At 40.3% G+C, this 20661-nt stretch overlaps 1 protein-coding gene across 1 annotated transcript in view; it reads right to left on the bottom strand.

The window, feature by feature from the left end:
* The window catches only part of ENPEP (glutamyl aminopeptidase), a 36281-nt gene extending 18306 nt beyond the window's left edge, over nucleotides 1-17975 (bottom strand). The window contains exons 1-7 of the mRNA XM_026082589.1: nucleotides 17322-17975; nucleotides 12170-12311; nucleotides 9427-9558; nucleotides 5061-5181; nucleotides 2745-2899; nucleotides 2006-2119; nucleotides 129-263 (exon numbers count right to left, since the gene is read on the bottom strand). Of these exons, the coding sequence (XP_025938374.1) occupies nucleotides 129-263; nucleotides 2006-2119; nucleotides 2745-2899; nucleotides 5061-5181; nucleotides 9427-9558; nucleotides 12170-12311; nucleotides 17322-17923 (1401 nt within the window). The 5' untranslated portion in view covers nucleotides 17924-17975. The remainder of the gene's footprint in view (nucleotides 1-128; nucleotides 264-2005; nucleotides 2120-2744; nucleotides 2900-5060; nucleotides 5182-9426; nucleotides 9559-12169; nucleotides 12312-17321) is intronic.
* Nucleotides 17976-20661: the final 2686 nt, after the last annotated feature.

Below are 20661 nucleotides of genomic sequence, written 5' to 3'. Positions count from 1 at the left end.
GAAAAGAGGTTTGTGCAGACACGGCCCACGTGGGTTAGAAATGATGATTATGAGCTCCCCTGCCTTTTATCTCCTCTCCCAAGCCCCCACTTTCCTTGCAGCCAGGGTTACACCAGAGGCCTGCCTACCTTACTGTAGGATATCCCATCAAACACAGAGGTGATTTCAGCCGGAGATGACACGTCAACCACAATTGGGTGCGAAGACAGCAAAGAGTCGTCCTTCATTACAGGAAGCACATCATCAATTAAAACCTGGTCGAGCTGAGAAAAAGTAGATGTTAGAATAGAAACAAAGGCAGAACTCTGGGTCTTGCTTCACAAAATAAGTAGCTTGAACTGCAGCTTCTCTAGAGGGGAGGCAGTTGGAAATGGAAGGAAATTTCACCTCCTCTAAAGGAGGGCTTACCCACTCATACTACTGAGAGGAGAGGAAACATTTTTTTCCTTAGCTAAGGTAAATTGCCTTTTACAAATCCTGTTTTCCCATGTGTATCACAACACAAAAACTCAGTATGGAAAAAAGGAGCCTGTATTACCAATTTCAGTAGTGAGATAATATCTGCAAAGCATTATGGGCTCCTCTTGCGAAGATGTAGCTGGGGAGGAGGAAGGGAAGGAGGGAGGAAGGAATTAGAGTTCCCCATCCCTTGGTCTGCTATGATTATTATTATTATTTTAAAAGATGAAGTGACCTGCAGTCAATATCCCCTTAATCCCTAATCAACATAGGCAAAATAGACTAAATTTCTATTTAGTTTTCTCTTCTAATACTCATTAGGATAATAACATTGAAGTGGCTCTAGGTCTTAAACGAACACAGTGTCTGAATATAAAAAGGACTGTTAAATATTAGGCTCAGTAATTAAAATTTTGCTTATCCAAATAGCATGACAGATTTACTTCAGGGTGTAGAAGAAGTGATCCAGGAATGATTTTGTCTTCAGCCTCATATTATACAAATGAGATATTTGGGGTGAGCAAGGATGGGAGGCAAGGAAGCATGCTCTGAAGCATCAGGTAGGCACTGCCTGCTTCAAAAGTACATGGACTCAGGGGCCAGTAGTTTTTGACGACAGGTTCAACCTATGCAAAACCAACCCTGCTTCCTTCCATGTGCATACCTTGCGCAAGTTTTGGTAACCAGAATCTCATTGCTTCTGGACAGCTGGGGGAAATATGAATGCTATGTGCCATCACTACTCTTTGGGAGGGAGGAAGGAGAAAGCAAGAAACCTCCCTTTATTCACACACTGTTTTCATTCCTCAGAGCATAATGCATATTTAAGGCTACCCTCTTTCTCTGAAACCCTGAAGTGAATGAAGGTGTTTTTGCTGCACAGTTAGTGCTATGGGCCATCCACTGTCACTGCCTACTTTTGCTTTGCGTGGATTGGAGATACTCTGATTTGGAGTGTTTGAAATAACAGTTAAAATGCTGGCAACAGCTGAATGGGGAGGTCTGATATTCTTGATGAATAGCCCAAGTTGTGGAGACAGGTCCAGGTTCCCWGCCTTTGCCAGGTTGGATAATGACTCTATGACAAGTCCTCTGAAGAGATATTACAGCCCAACTAGATAAAGAAGAATCCCCATCTTCCAGGATGAGAACTTTAAACAACCTTGAAGAATTGCCAAGGCTTAGCCCAGAATCCACTTAGTTATTATTTGCCATAATAATAACCTAATGCTTGACTCACTTGTAAAAAGAAAGATTCTCCTCTGCAGAGTAAAACTTTACAAAACTTACTTCAACTAGTTTCAGACCAAAACATAGGTAGGTGGAGAAGCTTAAACTGAGTTAGTTCTTATACTTTCAAACCCATAGAAGTTGAGGTACAGAAAATACTCAGTTTAAGCCAACTTTTTCTCTATCATCTTGCACTGCACTATATTAGTTTTCTATAAATATACTTTAAGTCCTCATTATCCTTGCCTAATTTTTACTCCTTTCCAAAACATTCCCCCTCCCCCTGCCAAAAACTGCACAAAACAGAAATAATTACCATTTGCCAATCTGGTTCTGCAACATTTACTCCTAGGAACTCAAAGTAACTGGCAAATCCTTCATTTAACCACAAGTCATCCCACCAGTCCATGGTCACAATATTTCCAAACCACTGTAATTATAAACAATGAAAGATGCAATTTTAGCTAAATAGTAAATGTACATTTCAGGATCTCACATCTCTGCATCGTACATCATTTGTTTACATTTCTTCCTGTTGCCAGATGAAAATTATCATAATTCTGGGATTTTAATAGGAATTCAGGCCTTGCCTTGTATTAGAATATCACTTTTATAATAAAATTACATATTACTGGGGGACTGCTAATGATTCATGTGCCACTGAAAATATTTTTAGTTTCTTCCTCTTGATTTGATGATTTGCRTTTGTAAGGACATGTTTTCAGACAGCCTCCACAGTTTATACTCGTCCCTATTTGCTTGCCCAAAAGAGACATCTGCACATGCAAATTAGTTCCTTTAAGACATTTCAGACACATTTTCATAGGCTGGCTCACAGTCTGGACCCAAGCCACTAATTTCCTGAGGAAAATTCAAAGGCAGTACTGATACTTTAAAGCTCTAAGAGGGAATTGTCTTAGTGTGATATTTTGCAATCAAACTGTGAGCACACGTAGATGATCTGGAGACAGGATTCATGACACAGTATTTTCACAAATAAAGCATTGCTACTACACACGCGAAGCACTTTAAAAATTAAACRTCCTAAAATGTACCTGATGAACGAGCTCATGGGCTATCACAGCTGCTACTCTCTGTTTGTTGGAAGAGGCAGACTCATTGGGATCATAGAGCAGGTTTGTTTCTCTGTATGTGATCAGCCCCCAGTTCTCCATAGCACCTGTCCCAAAATCTGGAATAGCTATTTTATCTGCAGTGAAAGACAGAGAACGTGATTACTGCTGGATTCTTTAAGTCACTTAACTCATCCTCTTTCTGCTTATTCACAGCCCATTTTGCTTGCTTACTGTTTGTGGTTTGAGTTTACCACTGTGGGCTGCAGTCTATAACCTGTGTTTAAGAAGTGAGGGACTGGCCTGCAGCAGCTGATAGCAACCACCCTGGCTCTGCTGACATTAATAGAGCTACAATCTGTTGCACTAACTGAGAATATGTCCTGAGAGATGATGCTATGCCACCTCCCAGGAGCGTGCATACCATACATTACTTAATTTTGGCTCCAGAAATTAATAGTATTGTCTGGGGATATGCTGTAGGCAATAAACCATCTGAAACTATCTGTAGCATAATGAGGCATGTCATTGTTCATCACACTGTTGTATTAAAAATATTTATTGACACGTTAACCAAAGTAAATCCCCCATGTAGTGAACAGCATCTGCTTCTACTCATGGCAGTCTGTGGGGGTCACTCCTTCATGGTCAGTAATCAATATAGGTTTAACTGAGAATTATGGACTCAATTGAACTGGCATTTTCTTCTTCAAAGAATGACCACAGCTTTCCTATGTGAGTTGGTGAAAAACTACAGATGGATTTAAAATTAGATAGAAAAAACAACCCTCACATATACCTCTAATAGAAGGAAGGAATTACTTACTTTATTTTAAACAGCTTGATTATAGAATCAAAGCTGATAGTCTGGCAAGGGATCCAATGATGGTCTAGATGAGGAACACAAAGAGAATGGCAGTGCCAGAAGCCATAACTCAATGTGAAATATAATTTTTAAATAAATCATTATGTAGAAACATATTTAGTTCATCAGGTTTGATCTAGCTGACTTCTGACACTGAGGGGACAATACAGTAAGTCAAGATTTATTATCCAAAATACAGACATTCTGAAAAAACAATGTAAAGTCTACAGATCATCTGTCATCTGATACCACTGACCCAGAGGTTACAGGTCCACCTTATAGTGTAGGCAGGCCCCTATCCATGTGCCATGACGTGGCAGAACCATCAGGCATTTTTGAAATGAAAGCATGGATATGAAACATGGGTGAGATGTAGTCCCAATAATTAATTGGGACCAGTGGGCAAAAAGACAACATACTGTACTGTTTCCCTAATTTAGTTGTTGTTGAAATGCAGACAGAAATTTACAGTAAACTCAGCTGATGTTTTGAAGGAAGGAGGTAAAAATCTGTTGTTAAAGTAATATGGGTTAGCATATTAGTTACATTTATGAATGTCCCATAAAGGATTTGAATAGCACTGTTAATAGTCTTCAAAGTTTTAGGGTTTTTTTTCCATTACATTGTTTTAACTTGTTTGTAGTTAATGTTTTTTCCATTCTTTTAAGTTTATGAACCTAACTAAATTACCTCTTTGGAAGTTTTAGGAGGAGGCGTTTCCAACGCATTTTTACAACACCGATTACATTCCCAACTTTATTAGTTCAAACTGTACAAATCAGATCCAGATTCCAGATAGCCCAAGCTAAAGGATGCCCAAATGCTTTTTTTTTTCTTTTTTTTTTTCTGATTTTGTAACCAGAGGCAAAATTTGGTACTGTACTCAATCTTGTTTAACTCTGGATCTTCATATTCAGTGTGGCAGTAGAAACTACAAATTATACACTGGACCACATTCATCTCTCTAAGAAGTGGATACACACCCACTTTGCACTAACATTAGTAAATAGTATGACATACTCTCTGGCAGTTTACATCTTCACTTATCTCACTGCTGACTTTTGTCCAGAAGTTTCCATGAAAGTGGTACATGTTTTTCTCTAACTGCATCTGGCTCTATTTTAGCTCATAATGTTCCTTTGCTCATGTCACCAATGCTTCCCCTTATTTTCCACAAGACACTCGAAAATAACCGTGCCAGCAGTGAGAACTGAAGGAACAGAGCATCACCACTGAGACCAACCCTCCCATCATGACATTTAAGAACATCTTGAACTACAGGGATACAGCTTTAAAACATCCTGACATAATGTCAGCAGTTAGCAACCAACCATTTTCATCCTCTATTTTCCACTGAAGCATGGGGACTTGCAGGAGAAACATAACTGTGAGAGTGAATTAACAAAATGAGAAATATAAATATTAATAATCACCTAGTTTTGGAAGAGAATAGCTCAAATTAAAGTAATTTTCAAAGAAGTCAAACACAGTTTTTGTTACGTTTGCTGCATATTCTGCTGTGTGTATTTGCAATGGCTGCGCATAAACTCTCAGCTGTAAAATAAAGTAGAGAGACAATTAGAGCATTTCTTGGTTAGACAGGAGAAATCAGAAAGTGGCAAGCATTGAAAAGTCCTTTAGCATGCAAACACAAAACACTGCAGATATTCTCCTCTAAGAGACTGGCCTGAATGCTAAATCCTGTTTCCTGACTCGTTTATTCAACAAAGGTTTTCAGAAGAGAAACTAAGTCAATGCGTAATCTATGGATGCTTCCCACAGTATGCCTAAATGGCAAAACTGGCAAGACTCATGTCCAAAAGCTCACACTGGCCATCTCCCAGCACCAAAGCTTGGAGCAGAGCCGGACTGCATACCAGCCACTCCTTCTCCATGGCCTGTTTTTTTCAAGAAAGAAACCTGGGCAAGTATAACAGAAGGGAATCCTCTTGGTTTGGGCAGTTCATTGATCGGGACTGATCACATCAGAGCAATCTTCAGGAGCACATCTGTCCTGAAATCTGCCTGAAGCCCATGTCATCTTATTTTCCTCAGTCTCTTCCTACCTTTCCTATCTACTATCACTTTAATTTCCTCTTATCCTTGTATATTTGAAGATCTCAGGCCCTTTGACTGAGGCTCCTGCCCACCAGATCTGTAACTCAGGACATGCTGGCCTGTGCAGGTGAAGTGGCCATTTGCCCAGGACTTCAGGCTATACAACCACCCAGTCACAGCTACTGAGCCTACTTGGCTGCTGCATCCCTGGAAATCCCAGACAAAAAACAGCTGCCTCTTTTTCCCCCAGACGTGTCCAAGAAAACTGGCACATTTGGTAGCCCTGTACTCAGCCCTGTACCTGGGTGACCATATCTGTGCTCCTTTTGTATATCTGAGCATGCATTTTCTGATGAAGGCAAAAGATGGTGTGTTGAGTGCTGACCTTTACAACCTTCAGGCTTGGTGTCTGGGATTGGATGCTAACATATAGGACCTTTTGGTTCGTACTGTCGAGTGATAGCAAACCTCAAGGCCTAGTGAGCTAAGAGTCCTTATGGTGCTCACAACCATGACGATGAGGCACAGAGCTTCAGAATGCCCATTGGGCTGTTATCGCTGCATTGGGAAGAGAAAGTTTGTCTTTGGMGTTCTTGGAGTCTTTTGGGGGGGCCTTTCCCTCAATCTGTTTGCCAGGTCTCTGCCGCATAGTTGAACCATATTGCAGCAAAGTCCCCTGGCAGGAGTTAAGTGGTCCTCTGCACTGTCCCCCAAAATCTCCAGTGTGGAGGGTAAGAGATCTTCATATGGAGTAAAGTTTCTGGCTTTGGGTTAATCAATCCATTTCATTTTGCAGGCTTTGTATCTCTTATGAATGGAYGACATTCTTCTGGCTGCTTTGGCGTGGCTTATTTACTCCTCATTGCTGTCTTACAGCCAGAAATTTAGGGTCTAAACTGAGCAAAGGAGTTGGCCTACTCTGGGAGCCCTCTTGGAGCCTGACAATGCATTGGTTTCAATACCGTAAAATTATACTTCCTCCAACAAGGGAGGGAGACAGGAAAGTGGTCAGAAATAAAGCTGGAATGAAAAAACAAAACCAAAAAAGCTTATGAAATTCGATCGGGAATCCGTTCCAGCCAGGGGATTTCCCTCAGGGTCAGTTTGCAATTATGGGCTGTAATTTCCACTTCAGTAATCTCTTTACCCATTTTAGCATTCTTCGGTCCCCTAGCTGATCCATATTAACGGGCTCGAAAACCTTCAGCATGCACTAGAACTGACTTTGGGTTTCATTTGTGTAATCTCCTTTGTGATTCTCCAAACTGCACATTCAGTACCTGACAGGTAATCGGCTCAGCTGCATTGTTTACAACTATAGGCACATTTTCCACCATTGATTCCATTAACATCGTTGTTAGGGCAGTAATTTTCAGAGCTGATGGCAGAGCTTTTAAATAATTTATCGTATCATGTGAGCTGTATGCTGTTGCTTATGAAAACAATATATAGATTACAGGGCTTTCTGCTGGATGAAAGATTTATTGTTAATAATTTTTATAGCAAACTATGCAATGTTCTTTTCAATAATCAGTGAATCTAAATATCCCATTGCTTGGCGAGACTTAAAAGTTTTGTGAATGAAATTATTTGGTTGGGAGAAGGACTTTCTTAATATCTGATTAAAAATTCTAGTGGTAGCCTCATTTTACTGATGAAAAGGTAATTTTTAGTGATAAATTTTATGTGGTTCCATTAATTCAAAACAATCTTTTATCTGTACTTCATATTGGTATAACTATGTCCTTATTAAGACAAAGGGAGAGCTCATGATTTTAACCAAGCCTCACTTACCAAGTTTTGTAGTGCAGACAAGCCCTCAGAAATTGTTAGTGAATAGTGTCAGTAAAATATGTAATAACCAAAGCCTAAACTAGAAGTTTCTCCAGGCAAACTCTGTGCTAACATGAATACCCCTACTTCTACACACACACACTTTAATTACCATGTTTCAGCAAACACTCCCTTCTATTTAGAAAAGCTACAACCACCCAAGAAGGTTGTGGGCATTATTGTTTTGCTTGGAAAAAAACAAATATTGGCCTCAGAGCCATATTTTGGAGTGTGACATGATTGAGCAGAGAATCTCAGTGAAGGAGAATTTTGCATCTGTAAAATGAAGTGTTTTGTGTATGCTGTCTGCATTTCATTGTTTTCTGCTGGACTACGTTCTGCAAAAAGCTGAACAAATTTTGATTCTTGAAATAACTGAACTCTAGAGAATATATGTCAAGGCCAAATAACTGAAGTCATTTCTCCGATAATGAATGGAGTAGTCCAGATGAGGAGCATCTTGCTAACAAAGTCCAGTGACTAAGTGGCCTAAAAATTTCTCCCATTAAAAAAATAAAAATAAATAGCTACTCAGACCAACAGCAGGAATCCAAGTATATTGCATGACTATGTCACAACGGGCTCCATTTCCTTGGCTAAGTGTAGTTTAGCCTTGGTCCTTTGTCAAGAAGTAATATAACTGTACAGCACGGTGCTAGCAAAGGCGTAGAGGAGGAAGGCCTCTGCACAGCACTGTGCTGTGAACTCTTTGCTAAGCAACTGGGTCAGCACCTTGGAGCTTTGTATGAGACAGGTTTTCACATTGGTGGACAGCCTAAAGTAGGGAGGGATTTCCCATGTTTTCTCAAGCAGGGAAACGGAGGAAGAGTTTACTTGCTAAAGAAACAGTGTCCCAGCTGGGAATACACTCTAGATTCCCAAACCATCACTCATTTCCTCCAGAAGAGGAATACCTTCCTTCGAGCAAGGCTGCTAATTCAGCTGAACCGCAAGTATGTATGAGAAAGGAAGGGGAAGTAACAGGAGCATGACTCTGGGATCATCCTCGTCTCAGATGAAAAAAAGACATAAACCAATAAATAATTAATAGCAGGTTGAGCATTCCAGGCAAGGTTTACGCTAAATGAGGACTTYGGGTCGAAGGGCAAATCATAGCTTGAGTTTCCGGTTCAGATGCAATGTAATATCTTGTGTTCTGCTTACGCAAGTTCATGATCAGCTGCACCTTCAGAAGATTTTTGCTGAATCCAAGCCAGAACTCAATTGGATTGAATTGCCCGTATCTGTTGCATCAAAATCAAGGAGCTACTTTGATTTTGTGGGTTCAGATTCAAGTATACTCACTTCATTAGGGCATCTGCAAAGTATCCAGCTGTTTAGGTGGAGACTATCATTTTTGTACGTATTTATAAAGTAATTACTGTGGCAGTTGCCTTTAGCCACTATTGTAATATAAAGAATATTATAGACAGCAGGCAATTGTCACAGCACTGTAGTCCTATGTCTCCATTGCTGTAAGCAGGAAAGACTTCAAGTGCAGTATAGATTTGCATCTTTTAAGCCTATAGAAAACTGTAAAATATTTGTACCCATGGCCTGTAGTTTTCTTGTACCCCTGGATTTGTACATCCCTTCAGGATCTGGGGTTGAAATCAAGGACCAGATTGGAGAAATGATGCTCCTTTCTAACCCATGTGCCTGTATGGGAGGTATAGGCTGGGATCTCACCAAGGTGGAATCACCTGTATCAGGGAGATGGGAAAGGGCTGTGAAATAGTATTTAGACACAGTCAGAGAGACCACTGTGAATATCTGCTCTGATCTCCTGCATAAAATGGTTTGTAGGAAAGGAGGGGAAAATGATAGGTTCCTCTGATTCTTTTTTTTTTAATGCAAATCACAATAAATCTGTCAGCTGAACCGTGTTCAGGCCGCAGCAAGACTTACAGGTTTTCCACTCTTGGATATTTTCTCTATCCACTGGAACTGGTGTACTGCAAAGCATACCAAGTAAGTGCTCATGGGAACTGACTGCTCAAAAGTTGTCCGAATCCAGCCATTCTCCAGAGGTACAGTTTGCTGCAGAAATGGAGAAATAATTAATTTGACTTTTGGAATTGCAAACATGTGCAAAAGAGGGTACAACATTCTTACGAAGACTACAACTGCATAGGAATGATAAATCACCTCTCCAGGTTCACCTCTTCTGGCATCCCACTGCTGATGGTATGAGAACAGACAAAATGTTCTTTCTTAAAGCTGCAATAGTTGGAATGGGAGTTTGTTTTTCTGCACTAAATATGTTTTCCTTGTTCTAATTTTGCATCAAGGATTTGAAACCATTCACATGCATAGGTATTTTGCCAACGGTAGTTTTCCAGCATATTTTAGTGTGTTTTGTTCTTGAAAAAGTTGCATAAAATGACATCACTTTGGACAGATCAAAGAAGAGACTGGATTCTGTCCTCTCTTAAATACATGCATCATTCAGGAGCCAGGGAGTGCAGAGGTATAATTTAGAGTAAAAACCAGACCAAATAATCTATCCCAATCTCTTTCAAATAGAAACTAGCACTGCTAATTGATGAGTTGCTTAGATGTCCATAAGGTTTAGTGATGATCATAGTTTTACTTTTGTAAATCAATTACAAGCCATTCCTGATTTTCCTAAATGTGTTTCCCAAATTTCCTTAACTCTCAACTGAACTGTCTGACGAAGCCTGCAATCTACTGCACATGACTCATACTCTAAGTGTTTATTTCTACTATTCATTTTTTGCTATTGCCCATCTAATAATTTTTGATGCTTCTGACTGATGACTAATTTAAATAGGAGAAAAGCAAACAGCGTAAAAAGACGCTAGCCTTCCACTAGAGGTACAATACTTCCATAAGATTTCTTTGTTATAAGTAAAAATAAAGTATAAATAAAGTATAGACAGTGGAAATTACAGGTAATGTGATTTCATGAGCAGAGAAGCCTTTTCACAGGTATATTCATGATTTGCTTTTCCATTATTTTACTCTATTTTGATAACTTTTTCCTTCAAAATCAGAACTTCAGTGAAAACGTAAAAAAATTGCACTCCAGTGGAAATTGCAAATGAAATGGACAAGTTTCTGGTTTTGCTAACCTGACTTTGGCATATTGATTGTAAACCTCCATACCACCAAAACTTCTACAGAATACCTAATACACAATGTACCTTTACAAACTCTATCTCGCAAGCTCTGTTTCCATCCACTGAAATGATTCCCCAAAGGTTTTTCACTACTAAGAACAAAAAAAACAACCTTGTGACCACACCACATGAAAAAGAGTCCTGGTATCATCTGTGAACATATATGTCAAATCCTAGTATGAACMCAGCATAATCTGCATCTGCCTTGCCTTGCCTTGCCTGTACTTAGATTTTATCAAATTATTTAACAAGTGGTAACTAGCCCTTTAAAAGCTCATTATTGTGCGTCCATACTGTAGGCAAGATCCACATGTAAAGATATAAAGATGTAAGGCAAATTGCAAAACCCACTAAATCTCAGGAATATCTAGCCTCACCTCCTCATCTTCCTTACCAGTGCCTTCCCCTATCTGTCATCTGTGAGGAGAAGTAGGCAAATACTCTTCTTTCATATGTTGTTCATCAAAGTGCCTGGTACTCTCTTAGGTATCAAAGAAATATTTTTAATAACAATAGGTCAGAGCTTTAAATTTGCAGAGGGTCTGGGAGGCAGCTGTATCAGATTGGTAACAGTTCCCTCAGCTGCCTTGCTAATGGATAGTTAGGGTTTGGGGACTCTTTCAGTAAAACAATACATGGTAAAGCAGACTTTTTTTTTCTTGGTAGGGGAGTGTTGGGGAAGATGCAAATGTCAATAGCTTGGAGGCTGGAACTTTTTTTTTTTTAACTGGGCCCTTCCTTTCCCACTTCAGGACACATTCATTAGAAATTATACACTGGAGTACACATTCGGTTAAACTATTCATTAGAAACTCTCTTGGCTGAAAGCCGTTCAGTCGTCTTCCAGAGTGCCTAGAGGTAGATAGTTGATGCCATTGAATTTCATACAGAACTTGGAATTTGACCCACCAGGTCCAGAAATAGATTATTTAGAAAATTAATGTCATGGTGGACTGACAAGTGTCCACACCCATGAGCTGACAGATGGGATTTCAGACTCTGCATTATTAAAAATAATAATTCTAGGCTTTCTTGCTAGCAGGAACGTTTGCCTCTAGATTGCGATCAGCAGGCCCTTGCTTTGGAACATTATGTATTTTTAGTGGTTATTACTAGACTCCCCATCTGGGAAGCAGCTGTCTTCCAGAGTGTTTCTTCTCAGAGTCCACCTGCTATGACTGAAGAACCTGCCATTGCCTCTTTATGGTCAGTAGGGAATGCCCACCTAGAATAAGTAAGTGAATACGGGGACAGCTAGCTGAAGACAAGAGAGATGGTTAATGGCACTTTGGATTTGGCTCTGTATTGCTATGCTGTGTACTCACCAACCAGTGGGAATCTTAACGAAATGACCAGTCCTATTTTATGGAATATTTATTAAGCTCCAGCTTTACAGCATCTGGGTGGCAGAGAGCCTATGAATACACAGTGGCCTTCCAATCTATGTCACCTTTCCAGTGGCTTTACAGAATTGTTCCATTTAGGCAGTACAGTTGGGATATACATACCTGTACCGGCATGTTTGAAAGGGCTCGGTACTCTTGTTGATGGATGATAGATATAGTGTAAGTTGCCTTTTTGTTGGGCTCATCAAAGCAAGGAAATGATTTCCGTGCATCTGTTGGCTCATGATCAGTAGCTGCAATGCTCCTTAAACAAACAACACATTGGCACATTATTCTAAGCCTTCATTATATACCTTTTTTACCTTATCTACAATTTGTAAACATAATTACTTAGTAATTTTACAGAGTGTAATCAACGAACAAAACRTTTTTCTCTGTACTTGCCCATTCATAACAGTAGGTGAAATTAGAAATGTGGAAGCTGACATTGTATAGGCTTGTGGAACACTTGTCATCAACAGCACCTAGGGTTTAGAGCAAAAACTAAAGACAATTACTCATAATGAGATGTTTTTAGGAGCCAAGCAATAAAATACAAATAACACCTCATGGACGGTCACCTTGCTGATGAGCATTCCCATTGATTTCTGTGCCCAAAATAAAGTACTGATGGTACCATCTGAAAGGAAATTAAGGTCCTAATCTAGTGATGGACTGTTGTTACTTGGGTAGCTTCATGGGTTGTTTTCTCACTAGAACTCATTTTGGAATTGGGGTCTTGAACATCTCCTGAGAAGACACATTGCATAATAGCCTCTAAAATCTCAACTTGCCTATGCAGCATTCTCATGACTGTTAGTTCTTTCTTTGCAGCTACTGTGTACACCTTTCTGCTGGTGCTGCTACACTCTACTGACTCCCACGCTGGAGGGAAGCATGTGAAGTCCAGGTAAACATCCTAGCACAGAACTGATGCTACACTATGCTTGCCATGCTTGTGCGTTTTGAAAGTTATCTCAGATGTACCAAAACAACTATGGGAGCTAGACAGCAGGGGTCATGAAAAAGAAATTAAGATGAAGGCTGTGAGAGTTTGTATCAGATGTTTGCTTCTCACAGTGACATCAAGCTCCCCCATTAATAAACCATTAAGTGCCAGAGCATATTCTCCAGTGATTGATGGCAAAAAGGATCACAGATGCTTCTTCAATTAATCTGGAATGCTGGGCATTTTCTGACAGCACTTCTACAGCTGCTCCAACTATATTAAAGTAGTTTTTCTTTCCAAAAAGTAATTAAAAGTGTACATCATAAATTACAGACCTGCAGCAATCCTACAAGCTCACTTGACAACCRATTTTTCAATGTTTCCGTTGCCCTTGACATTCCCCTGTGATGGTTAAATACTAAATTGGTCATTAGGAACTTGTAGCAGCATGGTTCATCTGAAAGCCTGATGGAGGGTAGTATGTCTGGGTTTTTACAATTCATGTTTATTTGTATAGTCACTCAAATGTTCATGGTCTTGGAGCAGAAAGCATATTGAACATTCACCTTAAAATAACTTCAGGCTCAATGGAGTTTCTTTTCATGGTAAATTGTTTGATGTCACTCTCTACTTTTTGTAGGATTTGAAAACTATTTCACAATTAACTCCAACTCCCCAGGGCAACACTTCACAACTATTGCTTAAAAACTTGGCTATATATTTTGACACATTTATATCTTGCTCCTAAAGACYGATAACACTATGATATCTCTGTTGATTTATAAGGTGATAACCCATCTATCCTCATATACTTGTGGAGGCAGACAGACATCAGCAGTGCAAAACCTCACCACTACTATTCCTATGGGGTAGATTATGAAAATTCCAGGCAATGGCATGCATAGAAGTAGCACTAGAAAAATGAAATATTGTAATTTACTTTCAAACTGTATAATGTAGTTTTTAGATAAGATTCTTTGCCGTTTGGTGGCTTCTGACCTTCTAGTTGCTATTGATGTCCAGGCCCTTAAATGTGAACCAGAGGTGACAGTTGTAAATATCCTAGTAATAAGTGAAGATCTGTCTGAGACTGCATCCAGCTGTTGTTCCCAAAATAAAACAGTGCTACATTTAGGACTAYGATTAATTTCCTTTTTTAGCCAAAAACCACAGGGTTTTAGTGCAAAAAAAGCTTCTCTTTGAGCTAAGTAAAGCATTTTTCTTTTCGTCTTTCCTTAAATTCAGATTAGTCATTCTTCTGAGAAAATTTTGCTCCATGAGGAAGAAATTCAGGAGTGTTATTATCTTACAATACAAAATATTTTGCCTTTTTCTAACCAATAAAATCCTAAACACAAGTCTCACTGTCTGTTAGAGACGTGCCCAGCTAAGTATCGTTTATATCCTTCCTGCTCTCTTCTCATGGAGAACAAAAACATTTCCTATAAAAGGGAACCCATGTCTTGTCTAAAACATTAGTAATGCAAAATCAAAAAATATCTGCTTTGACGTGTTTGTATTATCAGTTGTATTAAGGGGAAGATAAAAGGAGGTTTCAGCACATTCCTTGACAGGAGTTGATGAATTAAAAAAAAATCCATCGCACCAGGAAAAAACTCTGTGTTCCTTTCCCTAATATATAAAGATAGCACAATTGTAATGTATTTATGCTCACTGCATCTCATAAAGTAGGGAAGGACTGTTATTGCCTTTTTGTCAATGGGGAAATGAAATGCACAGAGAGAGAAGTAGTTTTACCAGAGGACTTCAATGCTTACAGCCAGATTCAGGCACCTGCAGGAAGATCTAGGCAGATCTATGTCTGAAATCTGCATCCTCAAAGCTTCTGCTTACCCGCCCCCTACCCACAAGCACACACCAATTTTAATAGTTGTGTTCCCAAGATATCTCAAGATCCACGTCTGGGTATGTCCAAAAGCACCTTTGTCCTGATGGGGATTGTGCAATCTGTCTGAGCAGCGTCCCAAAGAAGGCATTCTTCTCCTCAAGCCTCCCAAGGATCCCCAGACTTGCAGGCATGTTCAACACGTCTACCTGTTTTCCATAAAATGTAGTGGGAGATTTGAATCTAAGCAACAACAAATCCTGGATTTCTGCCCACTTTGTAAACAAAAGGCATTATAGCAATACTTTGGAAAACCTTTGCCCTCGCAGATAGACAGCTGGGGATCAGCTCGATCCTGGGAGCTGGCTTTCTAGTACCATGAGTTCTCGCAAAAGGTCCCACTGCTTCTAGCACTGCCCAGAAGGGATGGGGGAGTAGATTAATTCTGAATTTGCTCTCATTTCCATCTCAGCCCCCCTTCTCTCTAACATCCCCTGTTAATAGACTTGCTTGACTTTTGCTATTACAAGATCCAATTTTTATTTACTTGCTACATGATCAAAATTGAACTATTTGGGTGGAAATTTTCCAAGGGTGGTATTTACCTCAGGCAAATGTAAAATAATAATCAAATTCCAGTCAGCATTGTTTTTGAGCAGAAAGCCAGAGGAAAATGCGCTTATAATAAGTTACAAACCCTTCCTTATCCCTATCCTATCTCCTGTCCTCATACTGCATAGCAGCAACTTGAAATTTGGCTGGCAGTTGCTTTCATTTCAGAGCTGTACTTATCACTATCATGTACATCRCCTCTTCCACCCCCACAAACAATCTGTCCAAATTTAACCAAGTTAAAAGCATTTCAGAAAACACACCATTCACTCATTCTTTTCAGAGCCTTTCTCAAGCCTAACAAAGAAACGCACATACTGAAGTTCCTCTCTGCACAGAGCATTTTCAGACTGCTGGCTAGGATCATCCCTGCAATTGTAGCTCCAAGCATCCAAACCAAGAAGCAGGAACACTCAAAGTGTGCTCATATTTTATTCTTTCTTTAGCTTATGAAGCTCTTTCCTTTTTCCTGCCCTCACAAATTTGATCCTTGTCTTCCTACACTGTCTGGACCTGAGGGATGGGCGCTCACCTTTCCTGCTCTGTGACTTAGGAGAACTGTCTTCTGCTCCTAGTGTTGACAAAGACTTGGGGCAATTCATCTAATGTCTAGATCTCCTTCTCCACCAGTAAAACAGAAACAACACAGCCTGGTTTATAAGGATGCTAAAAGAATACACTTTAAAACTGTTGTGGTGATATCAGATGCTCAAAGTATAAGAACCAAAGCACCTTCTGAGTCAGAGCAATGCTGAAGTGGTAGATGGAGAAACAAGAGTGAAAGAGCTGGCTGAGAGCTGAGCTGTTCTCTATGTGGCTTCTTCCCAGATCAGATAACTATGTTTACATACAAGAAATCAACGCTTGTTTTTTCCTCTGCCTCTTGCATTTGCTGCTGCTTATGCCTGTCACTGCTGCTACTCCTGGCTTTGCCTGCCAGTGGCTGAGCAGAGCTGATGCAACTCACTCATGACACTGCTGTCCCAAGAGAGCGAACTGGTGCCCTGAAAACAGACCAGAGTATTTGACTYGATGTTCCTGCTACAGGGCCCTGGAAGAGACCATCCAAGTTTATCTTCTAGATGTAAAGGCTGGAATAAATCCCTTCAGAAAATGCAAACATTGGAAGAATGTATGAGCCCTTGTCCTCTTCCATATGCTAACTGAGAACTACCTCTGACCACTGGGAAATGACTTTTCCAAACTTCCTCCTCAAAGTAGTACAAATCTGGGAAGTGGAAGAGGTTAGCTGAACCAGGAGGGGCTTTGTAATCTTTCAATAACTGTTGATGCTTTAAAAAGGAAGAGCTAGAGCATAAACACTCCAAATTAAAGATAGCCTTCCTATTTTAGACCTCCCTACCCATAATTTAAACCAGCTGCAGAAAGGACAGGGAAGTTCTGGCTTGGACATTCCTCAGGCTTACAACATCAAGGAGGCATGATGTCAGGAAAGCTGTTATCACAAGAGCATTTCACAGCAAAACTGTTACCTTGGGGAGTGACAAGAGAGAGTGGTGAGAGCTATATGCTATTTATTGGACTACAGAGGTAAAATACAGGCCTCAATCCCTACACCTGAGGGAGCCATTCACAAAGCTCAAGGGTAACCCGGGACCAATAGAGTTTGAAAAATTTTTTCGGAATAGAAAAGAAAAGCAACAGCCCTCTAGCTCGTGTTATCTTGTCAGCAGCCAAAGAGTTTTGAATACAGCATCTTCCTTAGGGGAATGAGAAAATTAAAGAACAGCCCAGAAATGTCAGCAAGTGGTGAGAGACAAGACTGAGAAGCCGAAAAAGAAATAGAGCAGGTCTGCAAGTAGAAATAGACAGAGAAGAAAGTTTAAATAAAAGAAAATCTGCTTTACTTGGTCTTTCCGTTCTCTGTGTAGGTGGTCCTATAAAACCCAACCAGGGAACCGTTCAGCCAGCCTTGAAATTTCAGGGTGAGCACATAGGGCTCGCTTTCATTAGCAGGAGACAGCTCTGCTTCTGCCTTCATCACTATGTACTCTTGAGGTGTGTATTCAAAACAGTCATTCAGTGCAATCTGCTGTCCTGAGGATTTCTTGAGTGTGGGCATTTCTGTAATCTTGGTCTCTCGCAGGTGGAGCCACAGGTAGCTGGTAGGTTTTTCCAGAGCAATAGAAATATTGACTGTCCCTGTGTAAGTGTCCAGCTCCATTTCAGGCTTCACTTCCAGGTCATAGTGGACAGGGTTGATATAAGTGGGTAGCCTGAAATGTCTCCATTCCCCCGTATCGTCATTTTTAGGAGGACAAGGACCCAGATCCACTGGTGCAGGGACTGTTGGCTGCTCTGTATCTTCTGAAGATTTAGGTCTGCTCAGTCCTACACCAAGCCCCACAGCTAGACCTACAACAACCACGACGCCACAGATAATAGCCACATGCTTTGTCTTCACGCAGTACTTCTTGGACTTCTTATCCTCAAAATCCATACCCTCCATCTCTGCTCCCAGGTCTGTTCTCGGAGCCAAACATTAACCATAAAAAGCTTCTAAGTCACTTCAGCACTTGCTTTTTTCAGTAAACTCAGCAGACTTGGTTTGTATTTTAATTGTGTAGTTATAGCTGTTCTCTGCCTGTCTCCCCCACCTCGCTTTCCACAAGACGCTCAATTAATTAAAGATAACATACATTTGGAGGAAATGTGAATGATCAAAAGGAGTGCAGCTGGGCAGGGAGACGGAGGGAACTGACACAGAAGAACATTGTTCCTGCTCTGCTCCCCTTATAAGCAGCGCAACCCCACCCCCAGCCCCTCCTGTTCTGGCCCAAGTTAAATATAAAACAGTGCTATGTTAATCAGCAGTTAGGAGATGATCAGATGCCAAAGCTCTGTCAGCAGCTTTCAGACAGAGTTTGCAGATAGAGGTGTAACTGCTCCAAAACCTCAACCTTTGCCACTGCCTCTGCTGTGTCTTGTTTGGGTTTTTGAAGTTTGGGTTTTTCTTTTTTCTTGTACTAGCAAAGATTTTTTTTGAACTTACAGCTTATAGTTTGTGAAATGACACCTCAAAATTCTCAAACATCCAGCAAAATCATACACATCTTTCAAGGCCTTCTCAACCGTTTGCCCTCTTTTCTAGGCTCATATACCTTTGCTGTGTAATTCCAGGCAGTTGCAGACAGAAGAATGCACAGTGGAACARTAAATCTTGATCACTCACTTTAAACTTTAAAACATGTCTAACCCCATTCCCCACAATCCCAAGGCAGGAGAGAGGAGGGGGCAATTTTCCAGGAGATTGCTCATAACTGTTCATGAAGGCAGGTAGCTTAGGATATTGTTACCTTGTTGGTCAAGGCAATTACAGTGCTGTCTGTGAACCCAGTGCTGTTTGGGGTTCTTCTAAATATGCGGTTGTATGATTTATGTACTAAAGATCTAACTCAGCATTTACTGGATGTCATCAAGATGTGACACTTAAGTGAGACAAATTAATTGGATAGCACCTCATTCTGCTTGGAAGAAGTATTTTTGTAAGAAAGGCCTAAGCCTGCAGGTAAGGTGTTGCTAATGGAGTATAAAACTGAATGCAGCAATATTGCTGACCTTGTCTGATACTGAATTGAAGGAAAACAGAGTAGAGTAGAAACTGCAGCACCCAGTTCTCATAACCCTTTTCTCCACTCATAGAGCATATTATTTCAGTACGTTCTGAATGAGGTGCATCAGTTTGGCTTCATATCTCCAGTTTAAGTTTATTGGGAGACAGATTAACATCACTTACAATTCTCTGACTACTTAGCCTTTTTTTTTTGAGAGAGAGAGAGAGTTGGATAAAGTTTCACCTGGATGGCTAGACTTAGGCCCTAGAATCGGTGAACACTGATTGCTCTGAGCGAGACACACTGGATCAGGCAAGGGCCTTTTCCAGGATAGACTTCATCCCATCTGTTTAGAAATGGATCTGCTCAAAAGCTTTACAAGTCTCAATTTGAAATATCACCAGCCACCACTGAGAGCTTTAGCCACCCAATCCACATCAGCACTCTTACAGCAGACTAGTGTTTATACAACATCTTGTTTTAAAAGCAAAGTTTTCCAACAGGAACTGAGAAAAGAAAAGGTCTGGTTTTTTTGGACAACATCAAGTTAACTCTTACTCAGATATTTTCAAAAGAGAAAAAACAATACAAAAATCAAGCAGAGAGCTAAAAATCTGTTTTGCATTATGTCTGTTTTTATTGATTTCCATTTCTCTGCCGTGAACAAAACTAGATATGACGTGGGAAACCAATGCCCTTTACTGGGTTGGGTAAGAACTTAACTTCTAGCAACAGAGCCAGAATGGAAGATCATGCTCTTAACATTTTCAAGCATTACAGCTTTCTTTTGTTCTGATCAAAGAGGACAAGGAAAAGAGCAAGAACAGATTTTAAACAAGACATCTTAAGCTAGAGCAGGCCATAAATAAGGAGAGAGTAAATGTGTCTTGATTTCAAGAATGCTTCCTACATCACTGCGATTTTCTTTCTCTTTAGCCAAGAGGTTTTCTGTTATGTTTTTAATCTGAAGATGAAAAATATGCTGTTTGAGTTTATAGGCTGCAGAGCAGGTTATTTACTGTAATTATGACGAGATTTTCAGATTTCTTCACTGGTAACAATTACCTCCTACAGGGAAGAGCTAGAAAGCATAACTGGGTTAGCTGGTTCCAAACAATAGCAAAAAATATATATTTCTTATCCTAAGCCATACAAACAACAGTAGCAGTCAAAGTGATTACAGGCTAATGAGGAGTGACAAAAGTATTAGCTCAAGAAGTAGCAGAGATTATTGGTTTCTTCTGCCAGTCAAGAGCAGCAGCGTGGTTATATGCAAGCTCTAGCATTGGTCTTCTCTTTGTAAAAACTGAGGTTCAAGTCTAGTTACACCCAAAACTGGGTATATTTCTGATAGCGGCCATTAAGAGCAGGCTTATCCCTTCCATATCAGGAGTATGCTTTGTCCTTAGCCAGCACCACTGGGGGAGGGAGGGAGASGGAGCAGCAAGCAGCAGGACTAAGCTGTCTGGCTGCCAAGATAACTTGGGAGCAAAGACCCAATATRCATGCCTAAGGACAGGATGGGGCTATAATTATCAATCTCTCAAGCCAGGAGCAATAAATGAGGGCAGAGCTCACAAGGGTAGTGCCAGTGCTTTCCCTGCTCAGCTCTCCACAGGTAGACAGGGGCGAG

Source organism: Apteryx rowi, unplaced genomic scaffold, assembly GCF_003343035.1.
Source record: "Apteryx rowi isolate R43461 unplaced genomic scaffold, aptRow1 scaffold_582, whole genome shotgun sequence".
NCBI lineage: Eukaryota > Metazoa > Chordata > Aves > Apterygiformes > Apterygidae > Apteryx > Apteryx rowi.
Note: the sequence above shows the minus strand (reverse complement) of the source record. Positions and strands in the feature narration are given on the sequence as shown.